Below are 23,184 nucleotides of genomic sequence, written 5' to 3'. Positions count from 1 at the left end.
TGAACCTTTCTCTTTCAATGAACCTTTTAAACTTGAAAGTTCCATTTTTTTCATTTTTTTGTGGGCTTCTTTAGTTTCTGCTTTTTTCTTGTATAGGTTGAGATTATAATGAGGTGGGTCTTATTTATACAATACATATATATATACAGTAATGCCTCTTTTCTTTCAGTAAACCTTTTAAACTTGAAAGTTTCCATTGTTTACATTTTTGTGTGGGCTTCTTTTCTTGGAGTATTAGTTTCTGTTTTTTTTTTTTTGTTTAGGTTGAGATGATACTGTAATATATCATGTAACGTTTCCCAAATTCAGATAGTGGAGTAAAGGAGTGTATTATATTTTGGGATCAATACATATACATACACATAGAGTTGTCCAAATTAGAAAATGATACTTGATCATTTCACATATATATAATGTCAAACAAAATCATGCGTACAAAGACTTAAGATGTGGTTAGCCATGATGTCAATTGCCAAAGAGAGACTGTCAAATATTTTTATGATGGAATGAATTAATAAATAACACCAAAAATTATGAATGTACAATTCCAACGGTTAATTCATGAGACAAAAATTAGGATAATATAAATAATACGAAGTTGTTTTCCACCTCCATAAAATCAAAATCAAGATTCATCATGACTAAGTCCAAAAAGAATAAAACAAGAACAAGTCCTAAAAGGGTCATATATCATTTCATTATCAAACAAGGACCATGTCTACACTCACCAACTGGAATCTCGACTAATCTTGATTTACTTTCTCAGAAGAATGTGCATGCCGTGACTTACAAGCTTAGAAAAGAAAAAAGAAAATAGAAAGCAACAATTCTTACATGAACAAAGAACACAAGAGAAGATTAACACCTTTGGAGGTTCGGACACAGCACAGTGGCTGGTAATCACTTGAAAGTGGAGAGACGGGGAAGCTTGTCCCTGAGGTAGTAAAGCCTTGCTCTTCTCACTTTTCTGTGACTCACAACTTTTATCTCTTTGATGTTGGGAGAGTATCTGTCAAACCAAAACGATGATAAGGTGAATCAAAACATATATTCTTAAATCTCACATTGGATACATTAGAGGAAGTTCCTCAACACTCGTATGTTATACATAATGAAACATGAGCAGACATGATTTAGGCTGCCATAACTTGGAAGGTAGCTACCGATTATAAACGTAAACCTATGCACAGATTCTAATCACTTTAACGAGCTTAACTCAGTATATATATATACATACATAAGGTGGGATTCATTGAAAAGCCATGAGTCAAAATGTAAAGCTCAGAACTTGCAAGAACTTACATAGGAAACACGATTTCAACGCCAATACCAGCAATAATCCTGCGAATACGAATGGTAGTGTGGATGCCAGCGTTTTGTCTAGACATGACTATGCCTTTGTAGATAGACAACCTACGTCTGTTCTCAGGAACTTCCTGCAAAGTGTAAAAACACCATATCACAAAGATCAAAACTTATTGATTCCAGGCATCAAATAAGAAGCTTCCAAGAATCAATCAAAAACTGTACCAGTTTGATCTCTACAATATCTCCGGTCCTGATTTCAGGAACAGGTCTCAGTTTCTCTGATACCTCAATTGCTTTCTGGTTCAGTATCTACACACAACAACAACACTTAATGGCATTGGAATCACTACTAATCTAATCAAGAAACCAAGTCCCCTAAAAGCTTAACTTACCCCCATTACGTCTCCGAGCTTGACTCTCGTTTTTTTTGGAGCTTTGACTTCACCAGCTTCGACTACATCTTCTACATTACCCTCCGTATCAGCGTTAGCATCAACAGCTTCACCTTCACCTTCACCTTCTGCTCTAACGAGAACCTCTCGTCTCGCCTTAGCATCGAGTGAGAAGCCAGATTTCGAGACGGAGTGGTTCAGAGAAACCCTTGAAACCGTTAGACGAGGATTCATCGAAGGTGCGCATGATTGAAACGATGAAAACCCTAGTTTCTTCGATGGCTGCGTAGGGTTTCTCGGAATCATATGCAATGCCTGTAATCATAACAAGTAATCAACCCCTGGTATATACTCAATTGGTGTATGTGTGTGAGATAGAGAAGAAAAACCTGAGGAAAGAGATGAGAGCTTGTCGCCATGGTTATCACTCTCCAGCTACTCGGAGATGGAGGAGAGAAGGCTTTTAAACAGCCTTATCTGCTTTCGGCACGCGTGTGCTAATCCCACGTGTGGTGGGTTTTAATGGGCCATTTACTAAATTTATTGGGCTTTCATTGGTCCTTGAGTATTATCCAATAATTATTATCATCATAAATATAAAATGATTATCAAATTATCAAGCAGTGGGGTTGTTAATAAACCATTTTTTTGCTGAGTGGAAAAATATTTCTATGATTTATAAATGTTAATTTAATTAAAGAAATTTACTAACAGATCATCTAGTTACGATGAATCTATTTAACTAAAAAAATCTATACTATAAAAGATTCGAGAGGCTGCTGCTATATTCCTATGCATTGACTGACCCAGCCAGCACGCTAATGATATTTGATGCTTACATAAACCTGTAACTCTGGCCCACTATTAGATGACGTCGGTCACGCGCCGTCGCTTCATACGAAACTAAAGTCGTCGACGTGGCGTGACAACTGTGTTCTGTCTTTTGGCTCTTCCGTAAAGAATAGGACACGTGGCATATCTTCACACATTACGTCGTCTCTCTTTCTCTCTCTCCGTCCCGCTATCTTCTCTCTCCCTCTACCCCCTCTCTCCTCTAATCTCTCTCTCTCAATCAAATTAACTGGTGATTCTGATTTCTCAAACCATAGATTTGGGTTTTTCATTTCGATCCTTAAAGGTCGATTCTTTTATCTCAATTATTAATTATCATTTATTGTTGAAAAAAAATGGCGATGGGCTCGAAGAGGAAGACACCGCCTGGGATTCTACTTCTGAGGAGAGTCAGAGGAAGAAACTGGAGCCCGAAGACGTTCCGTTACGCGATTCTATTGATCACTTTCATCGCCTACGCTTGTTACCACGCTTCTCGGAAACCAAGCAGCATAGTAAAAAGCGTTTTACACCCCGAGCCAAGCACCAAGCCACCGCAACAAGAACACATCAACATGCGTCCTTGGCCTTTGGGTAACGTGTTCGTGAAGGAAGAAGAAACCGATGTTCTGTTGCGTCGCGGCTCTGCTAATAAAGGATGGGAGCCGTTTAACGGGAAAGGTGGCACGTCGAGGCTGGGAGAGATCGACGTGGCGTTTCTCGCTTGTTACTCGATAGGAATGTATGTCGCTGGGCATTTGGGTGATAGTTTGGATCTGAGGCTGTTTCTGACTTGGGGAATGATTGGGAGTGGGTTCTTCGTGGGGCTGTTTGGGATGGGTTACTTCTGGAACATTCACGCGTTTTGGTTCTTTCTTGTGATGCAAATGGCGGCTGGGTTGTTTCAGGCGACGGGCTGGCCGTCTGTTGTGGCTGTGGTCGGGAACTGGTTCGGGAAGAGGAAGAGAGGGCTTATAATGGGGATTTGGAATGCTCATACTTCCGTTGGGAACATTTGTGGTTCCTTGATAGCTGCTGGTGTTCTTCAGTACGGTTGGGGTTGGTCGTTTATAGCTCCTGGTTTGGTTATGTCTTTAGGAGGTGTTCTTGTTTACTTGTTCTTGGCTGCGTATCCTGAGGATGTTGGGTTTCCGGATATCAATTCTAACTCCGGTAAGTTCATTAAGAGGCGCCGCGACATCGAAGAAGAAGAAGAGGTAGAAGAAGTAGATGTGGAAGACGAAGGGGAGAGTTCAGGGTCAGGACAAGGGTATGAGAATAAAAGAAGTGTTGGTCTTTTGCAAGCTTGTATGATTCCTGGTGTGATACCATTTGCGATGTGTCTCTTCTTCTCGAAGCTTGTTGCGTACACGTTTTTGTACTGGTTACCGTTTTATCTGAGCCAAACAAGTAAGTCTTTTGAAAGTCAGTCTCAGAGAGTTTAGTGCTGTGGATAATGTTCTTACTTGCTTTTATATGCGCAGCTATTGGTGGAGAGTATATGTCTGTGAAGACAGCAGGAAACCTCTCGACGCTTTTCGACGTCGGAGGCATTGTAGGAGGGATTCTCGCTGGTTACATTTCAGACAAGTTCAAAGCGAGAGCGACGACTGCAGCAACGTTCATGTACGCTGCGATTCCCGCGATGCTCGTGTACCATTCCTATGGAGGTGTCTCTCAGACGGTCAACGTGGTTCTCATGATGGTTGCTGGTTTGTTTGTCAATGGACCTTACGCACTCATCACAACCGCGGTCTCCGCTGATCTCGGAACGCACAAGTCTCTACAAGGGGATTCGAGAGCGCTTGCGACCGTGACTGCTATTATCGATGGGACTGGTTCTGCTGGTGCGGCTTTGGGACCTCTTCTGACAGGGTTTCTTTCGACGTTGGGTTGGGAGGCTGTGTTCTATATGTTGGTCGTTGGGGCTCTTTGTGCTGGGTTGCTTTTGACCCGTTTGGTTATTGCTGAGATTAGAGAGAAACTTGGATATGTTGATGAAGGTAATGCGCACCAAATCATTTATTGTGTGTTTGAAGAAACGTTGATGATCTGAGTTTGTATCTTCGATTGTTTTTTTTTTGCAGTTCCTGCGTGTGAACCACTCTTAAACGAGAGAAGATGATGGAGAAGGGAGTTAGCTGGTGTGAAGAGGAGCCATTGTTTGGGTAAGAGTTTTGTTCTGTTATGTAATAAGTAAAGGTTTGCAGAGAAACTTTTGTATTCTGTTTGTTTTGTCAGATATTATTATTTTTATCTCATAACAAATGAAAGAAAGAATTGGTTTACATATTTCTTCTGTGTGATTATCATCGGAAGCTTTTTGTGCTCTTTCAGTAGTTCATTAACAACGAACTTTTGATGTTTCAGCAGCTAAACAAAACCACAATCAAACTTGGTTATGTATAACTATAATCAAATAAAATGTAACATGATAAGAAAGAAACAATGAGACATCACCATCTGAAGCATTATGCTCTTTGATTCTAATTGTGTGACCTGTTAGCAAATTAATGAAACACAAGTTTGGAATATGAATGATAGCTTAAGACTCTGCTTTCATCTCCAAGAAACTGTGTCTGAAACATAACTAGCACAAGTTTAGATCAAGCAGATAAAAAGGCTATAAACTCACTGCCAGTTCAAGCAGACCATAATCATAAGTGGCAGCTACAACACTAGCAATCTAATCAAATTTCCATTTCGGATTTGGAAAATATCACATATTATTGTATAAACAATAAGTGTTTTTGATCGTATGATGGAATCAATAACAAAAAGGGGTAAAAAGAAAAGAAGAAAAAGGTAACTTTCGCTCTTCCACGCATCTTCTGGCTGAACAAAAAAAAAGATGTATTTAAATTTAAAATTGACCAAGACAAAACAATCGTGTGGGCCTTTCTTATATATATATATATATATTTACCACGTTGTCTACACAAAGCCATCCTTTACGTCTCTCTCTCTCTCTCTCTCTCTCTCTCTCTCTCTCTCTCTCTCTCACCGACGAAGATCGCCGCCGGATTATCTGTTCACAACTGGCGCTAGTTTTCGAGATCAACCATGAATCCTGAATAGTAAGAGCCTTCCTTTTCTTCTCTCCTATCCTTAAGATCGATTGAATTATATATATAACATCATCTGTGTTTTTTTTGGATCGATTTGGACTCTCTTTTCGTGAATTGATTACATTATTTTTTTGGTTGAGATCTGTTGTTTCTCTTGAAATTCATAGATTTGATTCTCGTAGTTTGTGAGCGATTTGGATTATTGCGTTTTGTATCGCGAGATTACCGACTCCTCTCGTCTCTCCTGGTCTTTGTAAACATTGAAATTGCTTATTTGCTTACATGTTGGCAGTGACTATCTGTTCAAGCTTCTGCTCATTGGTGATTCTGGTGTTGGCAAATCATGCTTGCTTCTTAGGTTTGCTGTAAGTCTTTTCTTTCTTTCTTTATAAGCCTCTAGCTCAGTTTGAAATTGGTGTCTCAATCTCTTTCTGGTATTTTGTGCAGGATGATTCCTACCTGGATAGCTACATCAGCACCATTGGTGTTGACTTTGTAAGCCTCTTCTCTTATATCACTTGCTTTTATGGGATAAATCACTTCTGATTTTGTAATATGATTATTTGCCAGAAAATCCGCACTGTTGAACAAGATGGAAAGACCATCAAACTCCAGATTGTAAGTTCGTGTCACTGTTACAATCTCTTGACATTTCTTTTCGCGTATTCTTATTATTGTCACCAATTTTTATGCAGTGGGATACGGCAGGTCAAGAGCGTTTCCGAACCATCACTAGCAGTTACTACAGAGGAGCTCATGGCATCATTGTATGCTCATTTATTATCTCCCTATTATCTGATATCCATCACTGGGACTCTGAACCGTTTTGTTTTTGTTTTTGTTTTTGTTTCAGGTGACTTATGATGTAACAGACCAAGAAAGCTTCAACAATGTCAAGCAATGGCTAAATGAAATCGACCGCTACGCTAGTGAGAATGTGAACAAGCTACTGGTTGGGAACAAGTGTGATCTCACTTCACAGAAAGTTGTCTCCACCGAAACTGCCAAGGTAGTAACATGCTTCACAGTTAACGGTTCTTTGGATTTGCTGTAATGTTTTTGTTCTGCCAACACCAGGCTTTCGCAGATGAACTTGGGATCCCATTCCTGGAAACGAGTGCCAAGAATGCTACCAATGTCGAAGAAGCTTTCATGGCCATGACTGCCGCAATCAAGACAAGGTAACTATCGCATTTCATTATCATCCATCAACACTAATCCTCATCGTTCTACTTATTAGAGTAGCCTTAACCCCATTTGTCTTTTCTTGCAGAATGGCGAGTCAACCTGCAGGAGGATCCAAGCCATCAACGGTCCAGATCCGAGGACAACCAGTAAACCAACAGTCAGGCTGCTGCTCTTCTTAATTCGCTCGCTCGCTCGCTCTGAGAAACACTTATTAACCATATGTTATCTCCTTCGTATGCATGCAAGACATCTGAACATCGTTCTTCCTTCATCTGGTCTTTGTTTTTTCAGTTTATGTCCAAAAATTTATAAATTCTTTGTAATGTTACTTGCAATAATAAACTTCTTAGTAAAAGTTTTTTTTTAACACTAATGCGAAGTGGTTGTTTACGCCAAACTTGGATGGAGATATTTTGTTTCCTGACTCATTGAACTTGATAAAAACTCCCAAAATTGGTGGGTTCATAGAACAAAAAGCTTTCAGTGTATAACAATAGAATCAGAAGAACAAAATCCAAACCGGGTTGAGAGAGATTACAAAAACTAAAAAGAGTCCAGACAGAGGCTGAACGGACCAAACCGGAGACTTTTACTTGCCCAGAGTAGGGAACTGTGCTGCGTCTTCAATCTTTGGTGCAGGAGCCACAAATTTTGGTGCAGCAGCCTTCTGCTCTCCTCCTCCGTTGTCTCTTCTTGGTCCCCGACCACCTCTGTCGTCTCCTCTTGGTCCACGACCTCCTCTGTCGGCTCCCTCTCTCGGTCCACGACCTCCTCTGTCAGCTCCCTCTCTTGGTCCACGGCTTGCTCTTCCGCCACGGTAACCACCTCTGTAACTCTCGCCATTGGCAGGTTTCAAAAACTCATTGATGCTCAACGACTACAAAAAAAAATAGACATACCACAGAAAGGTGCAAGTAAGAGAACGAAAATGCTACATCCTTTTTTGGCTAAAACATTAGCAAATTACAAACCTTCTTGGTCTTCTCTTCTCTCTCAACTGGGCGCTTGTCCTTCTCTGTTCCCTGATAACAACATTTTTTCCAGGTTCAGTATAATAGAAGATTACGGAGACCAAAATGAAAAATATAGAAGAATTCAGAGAACTCACCAGTTTGATGAAAACCTCATCGTTGTTGCTCTTTTTGCTTGAGAGCTGTTGCATGGCCTCAAACACTTTGGTGTCAACCTTCCTCTCTTCAACCTTGGTGGCCTGCAGAGCTTTCCTCTTTTCCTCCAAGACTTTCTCATACTCCTCCAGAGTCATCTCCTACAACCAGTAAAATTACAATTAGATAACATGATGAGATTTGAGAAACGAGTTAAGAAAGATGATAGTGTACCGTGTCCTCTGGCTCTTTCTCTGCTTGAGCTTCAACAGGTGTCTCTTTGTTAGCATCAGTTGCTTCACCTTCCTTCTCAACAGCCAAATCCTTCTCCACCACTGTTGCGGATTCTTCAGTCACCCTAGTGATATGAACAAACAAGTGTTTATTTTCAGGACACCGATCAAACAGAACCCACATGTCTACACAACACAAAACTTACGGAGGAATCTCATCCTCAGTGGTTCCCCAGTTGCCACGGCCAGCTCCATCACGTTTAAACTCATTCCTACTCACACCAACAGAATCACAATTACAAACCACGCACTAGATCAAATTTGTTAAAAGACAATATCAATTTAAGAAGCTTGCTTACCCGTGAGCTGCTCCACTCTGGCGGTCATAGTTCCTACGTGGGCGTTCAAAGTCGCCAGACTCTCCATTGTTGTATCCTCCACGGCGACCACTACGACCACGGTATCCACCAACAGACCCACCGCGTCTACCTCCATCTCCTTCTTCAGAGCGTCTGTAGCCTCCACCATATCCGTTCTCATTAGCAGGAGCATCATTGTTCCTGTTGAATCCACCACTCCTAGCACGGCCACCGCTACCTCCACCAGGACCGTTCTTTCCCTCCCTCACTACTCAAAATCAAAGAAAATAAAAATCTCATCAAACAAACTAGATAAAAAAATGATGCAATGCTTATGCAAGTCACTACAACAACCAAACAAAGTCAAGCTCAACTGAACAAGAACACCACTTAAGCACAAGTGACTTGCTTCCGACAAGAAGCAAACAAGTTTAACTTTATAAACTCAATCAAAAACTAAGCAACACTAATCCAACCAAGTAAATACCACATCGATTGAATTGATTCCGACAAGATTCTAACGTCTTCAGACACAAGAACCAAACATGTTTGACTTTAGCAAAGACTTGAGTTTATAAATCCAACCAGTTACCAATCTAGCAGACAAGAATCTAGTGTTAAACTTTAGAAACAGAGAAAAACCTCACCGGCTTGAGAAGGAGGAAGCGGCTTAGAAGGCAACTTAGCAGGCTGAGCTGGAGCCGCTTTCTCTACCTTCAATGGCTTAGCCGCAGCGAGCTGGCTAGGATCCTCTGCGTCATCGTCCAACAGATCGAAAGGGTTCAAAGTCGCCATTACTCCGGCCTCCTGATTGTATCGAAAAGACCGGCTAACCCCGAGATTTTTTCAAAAAAACTCTTTATTGCCTATACGAATTCATGAAGAAGAAGAAAAGAATCAGAATCGAAGATATGATTCGGACAGCGTTGTTTCGACGCCCAACAAAAGTGAGTGAGAGAGAGAGAGAAGCTGCGTGCGATAGAGAGAAGCACTAACCAAACCCTAGCTGATGGACGAATGATGTCTGAAGAATTAAGCACTAAAACCTAATCTCTTAAAAGCCCCTTAAACTGATACTCTCTTGTGTGTATTGAACTTAATTGGGCCAGGCCCGCTAACAGTGCCGCTTAATTGATACTCTCTCTTGTGATGTATATATTAGTTGAGTTTTAGAAGAAAACAAAAATTATTCTATCTTTTTATGCGACAACCCGCTCCATGGAAACTACGTGCCCCGTGGGTCCCAGGCTCACAGCGCTGTAGCGCACCGACTCCAACCCCTCCATTATGAGTTTTCTCTAACTCCATAATTAAGTTGTTGGTAAATCTCAGACCTAGGACCTCACCCTTTAACAACACTCCTCCAGGATGAATTATTATCTGAGAAATAAATTTGCTGATTTGTCATGTTTTCCATAAATTTAGATAATTTTTTTTTATTTGTCATGTTTTTATTAGGTTTTAACTAAATCATTGATTTATCTTTAGTTTTTAGCTGAATCACTAATTAATTAATTTAAAAAATATCTTTAATGAATCTTATATATAAATAAAAACGAATTCCATTTTAATAATATTAAATTTTTATATTATATTAAATATTCATTTAATAAAACGAATTTGAATTTAATAATATTAAATGTATATACTATATTAATTATTTAGTTAATTTTTCCTATTTGTCATATTTTATTAGGTTTTAGACTTTTACCTAGGTTATTGAATTAATATTGTGTTGTTATCTGAAAACAATATTTTTATTATAAAGTTAAAAAAAATTAAGATATAAAATAATTTATAATTAAATATTAGTCAAGCAAAAACATTTATATAAAGATATTTTCTAAACTATTTCTAAGATATGAGTGTTTCAAAAAGATTAACACAATAATAATTATATATTTTGATTAAAAATATTTGACATATATAAATACTTTAATGTTTAATTTAACTATTTGAAAACATAAATAATAACTTATTATATTGGTTTTAGATTAATAAGATATAAAAAAATAAGTATTCATAAGAAGATTATGCTCGCATGTGCGGGCAAAACACCTAGTTACCCTAATACTTATTATCATTTACTTTTCATACATTAAAAAAAACATGTAATAAAATTGTATAAATTGTTTTAACACATGATCTCTCTGTTAGCCAAACTCTCTATTGCTACGGAAAAACAAGAAAGAGAAAAAAAAATTCTCTTAAGACATCTCTAACCTAACCGTACACAAAAAGTTGATTTATATTTCACTCTATTTTAGAATAATTCTATAATAGAGTTGGATTTTTTCCTATGATTCACTATATAATAGAGTTGCTTTAATAATAGGGTGAAATATAGAGTAAGATCATCTCCAATAGCACACAATAATGTTCTCTATATTTTACTCTAAATTAGAGTAATTCTAAATTAGAGTAACTCTATTATAGAACTGAATTTGCTCCAATGGTTCACTCTATAAAAGAGTTACTCTATAATAGAGTGAAATATGGAGTAATCTTGTTTTTTTTACTCCAAATATAGAGCGAAAATATAAGATTACTCTATATTTCACTCTATTATAGAGTAACTATATTATAAAGTGAATCATTGGAGCAAATCCAACTCTATAATAGAGTTACTCTATTTTAAAGTAAAATATAGAAAAAATTATAGTGTGTCATTGGAGATGCCATAATGTTATTTTTTTTATTTCAAATATAGAGTAAAAAATAATATTACTATATATTTCACTCTAAAATAGAGTAAATCTATTATAGAGTGAACTATTGGAGTAAATTCAACTCTATTATAGAGTTACTCTATTTTTTGAGTGAAATATAAACTATTGGAGTAAATTCAACTCTATTATAGAGTTTCTCTATTTTAGACTTAAATATAGAGGAACTTTTTGTGTATCATTAGGTGTCTCTCCTCCCAAGCCTTCAAAACCCTAAATCCACCGCCGCCTTGCTCTTGATTCTGGTGACCTGAAGCTCTCGAGCTCCGGTCACCACCCCTGGTCGTTCCATACTTCAGCCCGCTCCCTTAACCTCCTTTTCCCTCCCTCCTCTTTGTGTGCTATTGCTGGATTTTCACTGGTTTCTCGGTGATCCTAACCGAGTGTTGTATGTGTGTATGGCCTCTCTGGAGCACCGGGGAGGAGTGGATTTGTAGGGGAGTTTAAGGAGTCTTCGAGCTTGGTTTATGTCTTCCAATCGGAGCAGATATGGGTCAGATCTGATCTTGCCTCAACCGAAATGGATAATAAAGCGTCTGATGCATCCTCCCCTCAACAGTACTGGCTCATACCTGAGCGATTGCCTGGTTCTGTTCTCAAGGTCTCGTCTGAGCTTCTCCTCTCATTTCGGATAATCGACGGTGTCAAGGCTCATTGTTGTTGAGGACCTTAAATTCTAGATCCAATTGATGACGTCCATGGTGTGCAATAGCGTTTGCTCAGAGCCTTCCCTTCTCGCTGACCGTTACTGTTCCTTAGGGTTTTGAGGACGACCCACACGATGGTACACTCGGCTTCAAGGCGAGCCTCTATTACATGTTGTAATACATGTTTTGAGGATAGCTATGTTTCTCCTTCGTTGCTTCACTTCTCTTCTCTTCTCTGGCACAACTTCAGTGTGTTACTCCGATGTCTCGGCCGCACTTTAGCATCGCATGTCCGGTTGGGGAGCCAAATTTACCGCCTGCGCTTGACAGGGTCTGTTCTTCAAATCTTGCCGAGTAATGTCGGGTTCACTCTTAGGTTTTGTTGCCGAGAAAGCTTCAGGTCTGTTTCTGCTCGGTCTCCTTCTCCTATGGTGTTCCGGAGCCGTTGCCAGCCGCCTCCTTCGAAGCCGCTTGGAGCCATCCTCAGGTGAGTGTTTGGGCAATCCACTCTTAGCTTTGCTCATGTTTTTATGGCTTTCGTAGTAGCATTGTTTGAGAAGAAGATTCTTAAGTTGTCTATCGCTCTTAATTCTATTAGCTTCATGAACACAATTTGTGATTGTTCTAGTTTTAATTTATACTAGATTTTGACCCACGTTTAGAAGGTTTGTTTATTTTTCATTTATTAATCAAAAACTGATTTACAAATTACCATTATTTTTCTTTCGAACCATAACAATTGAGTTTTTAGGTTTTTATCTTTTTTTTCTCTTCAAAATATCGTATTTGTTCGAAATATGGTAGTTTTTCTATAATAATGTTTGAGTTTTGAGATTTGTTTTCATATATGACCTAGATTCATGGTTGAACTTATAGATCTGATACGTTGTATATAATCCAGTTCGGATTTAATGAAAAATTTGTTAATTAAAAATCTGATATAACCCGGTAAAACCCCAAAAATTCACTATTAACCTGCGATCTGATACCATTGATCCGATTACAAAATATCTTGTAGTACTTTTAAAAAAAATTGATTAAATTACTCATATATTTTTTAATATTACATAAATTAGTGATTCCTTAGAATTAGATAAAATTTTATTATGTTATCCAAATAAAAAATGATAATATAAAAAACTTATTGATATGACAATATTAGTTTATTTTCGTTATTAATAACCTATTATAAGTTTGTGTTTTTATTTTAGATTTAAAAATTGATTTTAAGATCATTTTAAAAATATTCTTGAACACTCATAATTGTCATATCAATATTATGTATTAAATGACATTATACATGGAAAAATGATATTCAAATATGTCTATGATATATGGTGTAGGATATAGGATTTTGGTTTGTATTGAAAATCTGTATAATATTCAAATGATCTATTTGAATATTGATACGTATATTTAAGAAAATAATATTTTCATGTTTCTTAATTTATTTATAGTTCATAATATATTTATACTTATATTAAATTTAAAGTTAGTATATCTTTTAAATATATATATTAACCAATTATTTATAGATCCATTTAGGTGTATCTGTAGGTCCAAAACTAAAAGACTTAAATGCCATTAACGAATTTTATCAATCTCTTGTAAAAATAAGAGTATTTTTGAAAAAACTGTAATTTTCATTAAGAGTATAATTTGAGAATGATCAACTTTTAATGGTATTGATGTTTCGAGTGGTTTTTTAAAAAAAAATTGCAGCCTCTAAGAACAGAATAGCAGTTTATGCAGATCGGGTGCAACTATCTTGTAACCAAACTTTTATTCTTAAATAATATTTACCATTTAAGAGGGAAAAAAACACACATGACCTCTCCAAGCGTTTGATGGATTTGTACTTTAGGACCGGGTCCGAATCAAGGACACTAGAGCCATGTTGCCGGATCCTACAACTTAAGCACTAGTCAAATCCAGATTGGTCCGTAAGACACTGTGTGTAGATAGAATTATTGTGTAACCAGTGTCAATCCAAAGGATAGACCACCAGAACTGTCAATTAAGGCATTAGATTTTTAAAAAAACATATGTTTGTTAATAGTTTTATTAACTATTAAAACTTTCAAGAGAAGACGACATAGTTGAAAGTTTGCATTATTTTCAAGATACTCTAAACACACATGTTCATTTCCTATTGGTTATGATTTACTAGTGGTATTCCGGCGGTACGCGCCGGCTTCGTATGTTTTATTCTCATTAGAGTTCAAAATTGCTTTTTCGATCAATTTTATAGGGAGAGTGGTTAGTGACAGTACGGTAATACTTTGTTTTAAAGTTTTTTAGGTTAAAGAAAAACCCTTTCTCGGCTAGATCCCTCTAGACGTAGTTGATTGTATATCACAATAAGTGATATGTGTTTGAATTTGTTTTTTTGTTGATAATGGTATTTTTAAACTTGATTTTGTGGCTCTAGAATGGCGGTGAGATTTTTTTTTGGTTTAGTAGTATTTATCTCATGCTTTTGACATGTTTACGGTACCGTGTGAATTGTTGCTGGAATAGGTGCGAAGACTGAGGTACTGTTTTTTTATCTCCTCGCACTGATACTTACACCCCTATTGGTCTGTCACCCTGTTGACCTTCCAAAAGTTTACTTCTTCCATATTTACTTCTTGAATCATTAAAAATTATTTTTGTATGACATGTAGTTGGTTAGCTGTTTTTTGCATTATTTATTCTCTATTCTTTTGACACTCATATCTGGCATCTTAAATGTAAAAATACAAATTTTGACTCTTCCTAAAAGTCAAAATTTTTAAAGCATCATTCTCGTATGCTTTGAAAGATTATTCTGAGCATATATCTGCCACGAACTGTCGAAAAGATGTTCACACAATTGTTGTATACAATTTTTAGTTTGCAATTGGGTTTGAAGTTGTGTGTTTTGACTCCACATTTCCATTATGCTCATTAGATCTTAAGTTCTTTCTTGTACCGTACCAGCTTTCTTTAATGGCGTAATTTATTTTCCACTCTTTGGTTTGTTTTATAAGTTGAAAGAGACACATTTAAAACTGTTGTTTAATTTGAACCATTTGTTGCCATACGTCGACGTCATATTCCTCACCATTCTTCTCTCATATTCCTCACCATTCTTCTCTTTGATCCAGCCAGGCCTATAGAGACAATGACCGATGCCGATCAAAGTAAGTCTCCGAATCTGAATGATAATTCTCACATGATATTTATTTACACATGTCCTCTGTGTTCTTACTCTCGATTTTTGTTACTTCTTTTTTGGTAAAAGGTATGGAAAATATTGGAAGCTGTATTGGGAGAAAGTGTGAAACATGATTATTCTTGGGTTTTCTTTTGATAAAATTCTTGGTATTTATTGATAACCTGAGTTTTACTTTCATACTTTACAAAGTATAATAACGAATACAAAAGTAGTGTAATTCTATTTTTAACTTTATTATAGAGTTATAAAGTGGAATTACAGAAAATTTCCAAACACAAAGTGGAATATAAATTAGAAATGCTCGTATTTCCATGTATACTGCTTTTTGATCTCATTACGGGTCAGGGAGCTCTTGAAGTGCTAATCCGTAGGCTTGGACTCTAGCAGTTGCCGCCTCGTCTTAGTTATTTTATAATTTTAATTCTAGTTTTCAATTAAAATGGTTTGTTGGTGCTATAATATTATTCGTATGACTAATGTAACAATCACATTTGTATTGGAGGTGAACTGTAGTTTTTTTTTATTTTCTAAGAAACATGTCTATTGGAGTTATTGGTAGTTTTTTTTTTAAAGAATGGATAAATGTGGATAGTCTGGTGCGTCTGTGCGTGAAAGTATACGTTTTAGCATGTCCATGTGTACTTGGGAGGAGATGGTTTGCTTGTTGCAGGAAAGTTAACAGAGCATATTTCAGATCATGGACAGAGAAAGATTTGGAAGCTGATGACTAAATGGGATTTCTAAGGTTACAACTTTTGTAAGATAAACGTGACTAAAGAAGCATTCTTAGCCAGGTACTTGATGACTGTTGTAAGTTGCATGATTTTTATATCTTGTAAGTGAGCTTAAGGAATAATTTTTTGCAATTTAGTGCTACTATAATAGCTCTTAATAACTGAGGCAATTATACGGCCAGGTCTTGAGCCTGGTGCAGTTGATGTCTTCTTTGAATTCATCTGTTACTATTGTGGACCGCTTCCAGAGGATTTACTCCCACAGTTCAAGGTTCTTTACTCTGATCTTACTCCTTAGTCGTAGTTAAAACTAAACCTTTATAGTTTTTACTTCACCATGACCATGTCATTTAACTATTTGCAGTGCCCGGTTCTAGTTGCATGGGGAGAAAAAGATCCATGGGATCCAATCAAGCTTGGACGAGCTTATGGTAATTTTGATGCAGCTCCTCAGGTCTCTCCTCTCTCCAATGAAGTAACCCTCTATTCTTCTTCTTATTGCATTTCTGTAAATTTTGCAGGATGAGAAGCCGGAAATGGTGAACCCACTTATTGAATCAGTCGTTGCGAGACATTCAAAGTCCAGTACAGCCCTTGCTCCAGGCATTTGATCTCAGTTTCTTTTACACTTTTTGTATATCTGTACAGAAACATATCATCTGAACCAGCATGAATTGTCAACATGTGAGAACTCAGTGTGACAAAACAGTGACTGCATGCATATCTTTGATGAAGTAGAGATTTCAGTAAAGGAAACAAAACCTTTCTCTCCAGACTCGCTATCAAAATTTCAAAACCTGCACTCAATATCTATAATCCAAAAGCAGGAGAATCTTATCCACGGCCGAACAAAACAAAGATCTAATTAAATAAGTCTCTTTTCTCATCATTTCCCATTTCGTTAGCAACATGCTCTCTCTTGTCCTACCAATTACATTTGAGCAGTACACACCACCTGAGACATCCTTCATATGTTTGTTGTGGGCGAAGCAATGTTTACCCCCAAACACTTGTCTAATACACTCTTACAGGCCTGTATAACAAAAATAGATAAGAGTTTTATTTTCCATGGGACTTTGTTGGAAGTCTTTTCATCTCCTATAGAAATCAGAGACTTTTCAGATCTGGAAGGTTTTTTAGTTTACCAGTAAGTTATCTCAGGTGATTGTGAATCTTGTGTCTCAAGGTCTCCTAACACAAATCTCTCCGGTAAACTTTAGGCATCGATCGGAAACCTGAAACATGTTCAGACAATAGCTAATTAGGCCTGATTTTTTAAACCGGGTTTGTTTTCGGGGTTGAATCATGTAAAATGGATCCTATAGCCAATTACGATAATCTATAGATGACAAATCAGTTTATCATCAAGATCCAAAATCAAAGAAATCAAGCTTTTACCAGCTCTGTTGTGGTCTTCTTCTTGAAAACTTTAGCTATTGGAATCGAGAAATCTTTGTGCCTGAAAATTTAAAACAGTATTGAATCCAATGAAAAGAAATCTGAAATAATTAACCTTACACGGGGAATCCCTTGATTGATGTAGAGATTTGGTCCAAACTCCAAATTCAAAGTCATGATAAAAATCAGAAAACCAGAATATGATTTGAAGGAGATGAGCGAAGGTGTTAATTGTGTAAGAGAATGATTGGGAAGATAGAATGAAAGTTGTTCGGTTACCTTGAAAGATGATGATGTCATTTAATGGGAGTGAATGGGAGGAGTGGTGAAAATCACGTTAATGCAGCCATTACAGAGGAGTCGGCGGTGTCGTGATCTGAAGGGAGACGAGCTCTGCTTTGTATTTCCAGTATCCAAAAGGTTGAATTTTATAAACATATGGACTCGCATGAAAAGTAGAACAAATGCCCAATAACTTGCTAATATATTACATCTGGCCCATTCAGACAAAACGTGAGATGATTAAAAAATGAGAGTACAGGTGTCGCAAAATGCCCCACTCAAAATGATGAGGTGGAGGGCTAAGGTAGAGAAAATCCTGTTTTATTAATATAGATTTATCATTAAAATTAAATTATGTAATTAATTTATATTTAAGATCTGATATTATATTCGTAAAAAGACTAAGGCGTCTTTTAACCATTAAAGATGCCCTAAAGGCATTGTCTATTAAGCCATCCTATTTTGCCTTTTAAAAGGCTTCTAGAAACATTGTTTAAGAAGGCCAGGGGACCAAAGTTTAAGTTATGTTGTATCCTGGAATACTTTGTAAGTTGTAACTTGTGTTTCATCTAACATATTGACGACAAAAAGAAGAGAGAATTTTTGTTTTACATTTGGAGTGCAGAAAGAACAAAAAAAACTGGTTGAGTCAACAGTCTTATTTGTTCTATAAACGGCTACTAGGATAAGAACTGTGTCTTGCGCGAGTTTGTATATATAAAAATTATTTAAAAGATATTGTATAGAAAAATAAAATTAATATATTTGATTGAATTAATATTTTTTATTTTTTAGTAATTATATAATTTGTTTACTAATGGACCGACCTTATATTTAAAAGAATTATGCCTAAAGGATCACTTATAGCATAAAGGCCTAACGTTTGGGTCTAAAATGATTGTTTTTAGTCTGAAGCCTTCTACCGTATATATAACGGAATAGGTAGGTTATCGGTTAGATATGAAAATATAAACCATATCTTTGTTTTAAGGATTTTTAACATTAAAACCCGTCAACTAAATTTGTTTTGGGTAAAAACACCTAAATTAAGTATTTAACGAAAAACCCCCCAAACTAACTTTATTTAATGAATTAAACCCAAACAGGTCATAATTACCATTACTACCGGTAAATTTTTAGTTTAGGGGTTTCTACAATAAGTAAACATAGTTGAGGGGTTTTACCATTAAAAATAAAATCAAAATCAAAATTTAATAATATTATCCAAAAATTAGTAACTTAAATTTTCAAAAGTAGCATTTTTAAAATGTTTTTGTAAATATATGATTTTGATGTGTTTTTAACATCAACATTATATATGTATAAATTAAAAATATAAAAACCAGAAAATATAATAAAAATCATCTAAAGATTTATTATTACATTTTTATTATTACATTAGATTTATTATTACATTTTTATTATATTTTCTTGTTTTTTTACATTTTTAATCTTTTAGTAATTTTATTACAGATAAATCTTTAGATAATTTTTATTATATTTTCTGGGTTTTTACATTTTTAATTTATTTAATGAATTAAACTCATTTATTTACAAAAACACATATTTTACAAAAAAAAATTAAAAATGCCATTTTGAAAATTTAAGTTACTAATTTTTAAGATTATAAATTTTGATTTTTTTGACTTTTTTTTAACTTTTTAGATTTTTAAAGGTAAAATCTCTTAATTATGTTTACTTAATGTAGAAACATCTAAATTAAAGATTTACCGGTAGTAATAATAATTATGACCTGTTAGAGTTTAATTCATTAAATAAATTAGTTAGAGAGTTTTTTCTTTAAATACTTAGTTTGGAGGGTTTTACCCAAAACAAAGTTAGTTGAAAGGTTTTAACTTAAAAATCCTTGTTTTAACTGCCAAGCTTTATTCATGTAACTTTTCTCAATAACTATGAAACTGTTGTGAAACTTAGGATTTAGAGCCGTAAGTTTCTGTCTATTTTATTTATCATAAAGTGTTCCCTTTATATAGGGGATTACAAGATAGATAAAATGAAGGATTACAAATCATAAACATAAAGGAAAAGGGAAATTCTAATCATACAAGGAAAAAGAAATTGAGTTTCCTTTTTTCCTAAACCATGTAGCCGTCTCTCTCTCTCTCTCTAAGTCTCGCGGCCGCCGCCTCTCTCTCTAGGGTTGGGCCGTCTCTCTCTCTAAGTGTATGGGCCGGTTATGGACCGGCGGGCCGGTTATGGACATCCATTAATTGATTTATAACACTCCCCCTTGGATGCCATAACCATACATGGATTGTAATACGCTTAATGTTGCCTCATTAAAACCTTATCAGGAAAATCCAGTGGGACAAAACCATGATGAAGGAAAAAAATACAACACGTACTACTCCCCCTGATGTGAATCTCAGTGGAGGTCTTTCAGCCTACGCATCCCAATCTGATGCGTGAGTTTCCTGAACGTGCAGGTCGGAAGTGCTTTGGTGAATAGGTCAGCTGAATTGTCACTTTATCGTACTTGGACGACCTGGACCTCACCGGCTTTCTGAAGATCGTGAGTAAAGAAGAACTTAGGCAATATGTGCTTCATCCTATCACCTTTTATGTAACCGTCCTTGAGCTGAGCAATGCACGCAGCATTGTCTTCATACATCACGGTTGGCTCTTTGCTCTCGGCCATCCTGCAATCAGCTCGGACGTGTTGGGTCATCGACCTCAACCAAACACACTCGCGGCTGGCCTCATGTATGGCCAAGATTTCCGAGTGATTGGATGATGTGGCCGCGATGGTTTGTTTCATGGAACGCCATGATATGGCCGTACCTCCATGTGTAAAGACATATCATGTCTGTGATCGAGCATGATGTGGATCTGATAGATATCCTGCATCAGCAAAGCCAACTAAACCATCTTTGTTATGGTTATTATAATATAGACTCAAGTCTTTTGTTCCTTGCCGGTAATGAAGGACATGTTTGATCCCGTTCCAGTGCCTTAGGGTCAGACAGGAGCTGAACCTGGACAGTAGATTCATGACAAAGGCTATATCAGGCCGTGTGTGAGTTGCCAAGTACATTAAAGCTCCTATGACACTGAGATATGGCATTTCGGGACCTAGGACATCCTCATCGTCCATCTTGGGATGGAATGGGTCAGTGTCCAGGCCGAGTGATCTCACGACCATGGGATTGGTCAGAGGATGGCAATCAGCCATATTAAACCTCTTGAGTACCTTTTCAGTGTATGCCATCTGATGCACAAGGATCCCATCATTTATGTACTCAAGTTGTAATCCCAAACAGAATTTTGTTTTCCCGAGATCTTTCATCTCGAATTCTTTCTTAAGGTATTTAACCGTTTGGGAAATCTCTCCAGAGGTTCCAAGGATGTTCAGATCATCAACATACACTGCTATGATCACGAATCTTTTATTTTCGAGTTTATTAATGAAAATACATGGACTGATAGGGTCATTTTTATATCCCTCTTTTACTAGGTACTCACTTAGTCTGTTGTCCCACATCCGTCCGGATTGTTTCAGTCCATAAAGAGATTTATTCAACTTAATACAATGTTGTTCTCGAGAACTCTCTTTGTTTTTCAATTCAATACCTTCTGGGACTTTCATATAGATTTCATTATCCAGTGGATCATATGTGTATGCAGTTACAACATCCATTAACCGTAAATTCAGACCCTCTCTCACGTCCAGATTCATTAGGAATCTGAAGGTCGTAGCATCCACCACAGGGGAGTATGTCTCCTCATAGTCTATCCCAGGTCTTTGTGAGAATCCTTGTGCAACAAGTCGTGCTTTGTATCTCACAACTTCGCCTTTCTCATTTCTCTTTCTCACAAAAACCCATTTGTATCCCACTGATTTGATATCATGAGGTGTCCGAATTATTTGGCCAAATACACCTCTTTTTCTCAATGATTCTAACTTCACGTTTATGGCTTCTTTCCATTTAAGCCAATCTGGTCGTTGCATGCATTCATATATAGACGTGGATTCATAATCCTCGTTATCCATAAGTTCAAGTGCTACTTCATAAGCAAATATATCATCCATGTCGACATGTTTTCTGTTCCACTGTTTCCCAGACAAGACATAGTTTATTGAGATCTCATTGTTATCTGCACCATCAGTACCATGAATCTTGGCGTCCCAAGAATCATTGTTTGGCACATCAGGGCCGGCCACATCAGGGCCGGCCACATCTGTGGCATCAGTACCGGCCATGTCTAAAGCCGTAGGGTCGGGCGCGGCCACATCTCGGGCTGGATCGGCCGCGGCCATGTCTGGTACAACCTCGGTTTCATTTTCTGCACCTTTCTTTGTTTTCCGAGGGTTCTTATCTTTGGAACTTATTGGTCTACCACGTTTCACACGTTGTCTAGACTCTGTAGCAACTTGATTGTGTCCTTCTTGAACATCAATTCTTATTGGTGCATTAGCAGCTGGTATATATGACTTTGTCACTCTTTTCGGGTCAGCAAAGGAATCTGGCAATTGATTAGCTAGCTTTTGTAAATGAATGATCTTTTGAACTTCTAGATCACATTCTTGAGTTCGAGGATCTTGCCAAGATATGGATGTTTGATTCCATGAGATTTGTTTTACCATTTTACTGCTATCTCCCCCTAATGTTGGAAGTTTGGATTCATTGAAATGGCAATCCACGTATCTGGCCTTAAACAAATCACTCGTATTTGGCTCAAGATACTTTAAAATCGTGGGGGAATCAAATCCAACATATATCCCCATCCTCCTTTGAGGTCCCATCTTTGTTCTCTGCGGTGGAGCTATTGGAACATAAACGGCACAGCCGAATGTCCTAAGATGGGATACGTCTGGCTCATGACCTGTAAGTAATTGTAATGGGAAATACTTGTGTTCACTTGATGGCCTGATGCGTATGAGCTCGGCCTCGTGAAGAACGGCATGTCCCCACGCTGAGACCGGAAGTCTCGGCCTCATGAGTAATGGTCGAGCCATGAGCTGTATTAATTTTATAAATAATTCGGCCAGGCCGTTCTGTGTATGTACATGTGCCACGAAGTGTTCCACACTTACCCCCATGGACGTACAGTAGTCATTAAACGCTTGGGAAGTGAACTCACCAGCATTGTCTAGACGTATAGTCTTTAAAGGAAAATCTGGAAAATGGGCTTGTAATCGAATTATCTGAGCAAGCAACCTGGCAAATGCCAAGTTTATGGTCGACATGAGACAAACATGCGACCATCTAGTGGACGCATCAATGAGGACCATGAAATATCGAAATGTCCCACAAGGTGGGTGAATTGGTCCACAGATGTCTCCTTGAATCCTTTCCAGAAAGTTTATAGTCTCTTTAGTGACTTTAACTGGTGATGGCCTAGAAATGAGTTTCCCTTGGGAACAAGCAGCACACGATAGGTGCTTAGGGATGATTCGTTTCTCTTTAAGAGAATGGCCGTTTGAGTTTAGGATCAGTTTACGCATCATGGTCGAACCGGGATGGCCAAGCCGGTCGTGCCATAGAGTGAAATTTTCGATTGCCTCTTTATTAAAAGTGGCATTGGCCTCGATCATACTGACTTTAGCATGGTAAATACCAGTAGATAGTGCGGGTATGGATTCTAAGACTTTCTTATGACCTTGGGCGAGATCAATGATCTGGAGGAAACTCTTTGTGTCCTTAGCCCTTGGTTTCAATATGATAGCCACTCAATCGAATGTCTTTAAAGC

The 23,184-nt window shown here is 37.2% G+C and overlaps 4 protein-coding genes across 6 annotated transcripts; 2 read left to right on the top strand and 2 right to left on the bottom strand.

Annotated features, from left to right (window-relative positions):
* Positions 1-672: 672 nt before the first annotated feature.
* On the bottom strand, positions 673-2,329 carry LOC106441087 (50S ribosomal protein L19-1, chloroplastic-like). Its single transcript, XM_013882866.3, has 5 exons — positions 2,090-2,329; positions 1,701-2,015; positions 1,531-1,617; positions 1,303-1,436; positions 673-1,009 (listed from the first exon to the last, which is right to left on the bottom strand). Exons 1-5 carry the CDS (start codon positions 2,117-2,119, stop codon positions 901-903), a joined length of 675 nt encoding a protein of 224 aa, XP_013738320.1. The 5' UTR covers positions 2,120-2,329; the 3' UTR covers positions 673-900.
* Positions 2,330-2,688: 359 nt separating this feature from the next.
* LOC106441088 (putative glycerol-3-phosphate transporter 4) lies at positions 2,689-4,823 on the top strand. Of its 2 annotated transcripts, XM_013882868.3 has the most exons (3): positions 2,689-3,941; positions 4,016-4,534; positions 4,619-4,823. In XM_013882868.3, exons 1-3 carry the CDS (start codon positions 2,888-2,890, stop codon positions 4,654-4,656), a joined length of 1,611 nt encoding a protein of 536 aa, XP_013738322.1. In that variant the 5' UTR covers positions 2,689-2,887; the 3' UTR covers positions 4,657-4,823. The 2 variants fall into 2 exon arrangements, with proteins under 2 accessions (XP_013738322.1, XP_013738321.1); XM_013882867.3 differs by lacking the exon at positions 4,619-4,823 and having other exon boundaries at positions 2,696-3,941; positions 4,016-4,587.
* A 632-nt stretch (positions 4,824-5,455) lies between these two features.
* On the top strand, positions 5,456-7,160 carry LOC106441090 (ras-related protein RABD2c). Its single transcript, XM_013882870.3, has 8 exons — positions 5,456-5,608; positions 5,892-5,964; positions 6,047-6,094; positions 6,170-6,217; positions 6,295-6,366; positions 6,453-6,608; positions 6,677-6,780; positions 6,873-7,160. Exons 1-8 carry the CDS (start codon positions 5,595-5,597, stop codon positions 6,964-6,966), a joined length of 609 nt encoding a protein of 202 aa, XP_013738324.1. The 5' UTR covers positions 5,456-5,594; the 3' UTR covers positions 6,967-7,160.
* Positions 7,161-7,221: 61 nt separating this feature from the next.
* On the bottom strand, positions 7,222-9,618 carry LOC106401227 (RGG repeats nuclear RNA binding protein B-like). 2 transcript variants are annotated; one of them, XM_013841697.3, is made up of 8 exons: positions 9,482-9,618; positions 9,133-9,351; positions 8,486-8,753; positions 8,333-8,398; positions 8,128-8,251; positions 7,896-8,054; positions 7,759-7,809; positions 7,222-7,664 (listed from the first exon to the last, which is right to left on the bottom strand). In XM_013841697.3, the coding sequence occupies exons 2-8, from the start codon at positions 9,278-9,280 to the stop codon at positions 7,377-7,379; spliced, it is 1,104 nt and encodes a 367-aa protein (XP_013697151.1). In that variant the 5' UTR covers positions 9,281-9,351; positions 9,482-9,618; the 3' UTR covers positions 7,222-7,376. The 2 variants fall into 2 exon arrangements, with proteins under 2 accessions (XP_013697151.1, XP_022565682.1); XM_022709961.2 differs by having other exon boundaries at positions 9,133-9,507.
* Positions 9,619-23,184: the final 13,566 nt, after the last annotated feature.

The sequence above is a fragment of the Brassica napus genome, chromosome C8, assembly GCF_020379485.1.
Source record: "Brassica napus cultivar Da-Ae chromosome C8, Da-Ae, whole genome shotgun sequence".
Lineage (NCBI taxonomy): Eukaryota > Viridiplantae > Streptophyta > Magnoliopsida > Brassicales > Brassicaceae > Brassica > Brassica napus.
This window is presented reverse-complemented; position numbering and strand designations above follow the sequence as displayed.

What these genes read in the sequence shown, in the direction of transcription:
- LOC106441087 (XM_013882866.3), bottom strand. Translation starts at nt 2,119, where the DNA reads ATGGCGACAAGCTCTCATCTCTTTCCTCAG. An exon ending in GCTCTCATCTCTTTCCTCAG is followed by an intron (nt 2,016 to 2,089) that starts GTTTTTCTTCTC and finishes TTATGATTACAG; the next exon opens with GCATTGCATATGATTCCGAG. An exon ending in AGCTCGGAGACGTAATGGGG is followed by an intron (nt 1,618 to 1,700) that starts GTAAGTTAAGCT and finishes TGTTGTGTGTAG; the next exon opens with ATACTGAACCAGAAAGCAAT.
- LOC106401227 (XM_013841697.3), bottom strand. Translation starts at nt 9,280, where the DNA reads ATGGCGACTTTGAACCCTTTCGATCTGTTGGACGATGACGCAGAGGAT. An exon ending in GCTTCCTCCTTCTCAAGCCG is followed by an intron (nt 8,754 to 9,132) that starts GTGAGGTTTTTC and finishes GATTTTGAGTAG; the next exon opens with TGAGGGAGGGAAAGAACGGT. An exon ending in AGAAAGAGCCAGAGGACACG is followed by an intron (nt 8,055 to 8,127) that starts GTACACTATCAT and finishes TACTGGTTGTAG; the next exon opens with GAGATGACTCTGGAGGAGTA.
- LOC106441090 (XM_013882870.3), top strand. An exon ending in GCTTGCTTCTTAGGTTTGCT is followed by an intron (nt 5,965 to 6,046) that starts GTAAGTCTTTTC and finishes TATTTTGTGCAG; the next exon opens with GATGATTCCTACCTGGATAG. An exon ending in GAGGAGCTCATGGCATCATT is followed by an intron (nt 6,367 to 6,452) that starts GTATGCTCATTT and finishes TTTTTGTTTCAG; the next exon opens with GTGACTTATGATGTAACAGA.
- LOC106441088 (XM_013882867.3), top strand. Translation starts at nt 2,888, where the DNA reads ATGGCGATGGGCTCGAAGAGGAAGACACCGCCTGGGATTCTACTTCTG. An exon ending in GTTTTATCTGAGCCAAACAA is followed by an intron (nt 3,942 to 4,015) that starts GTAAGTCTTTTG and finishes TTATATGCGCAG; the next exon opens with CTATTGGTGGAGAGTATATG.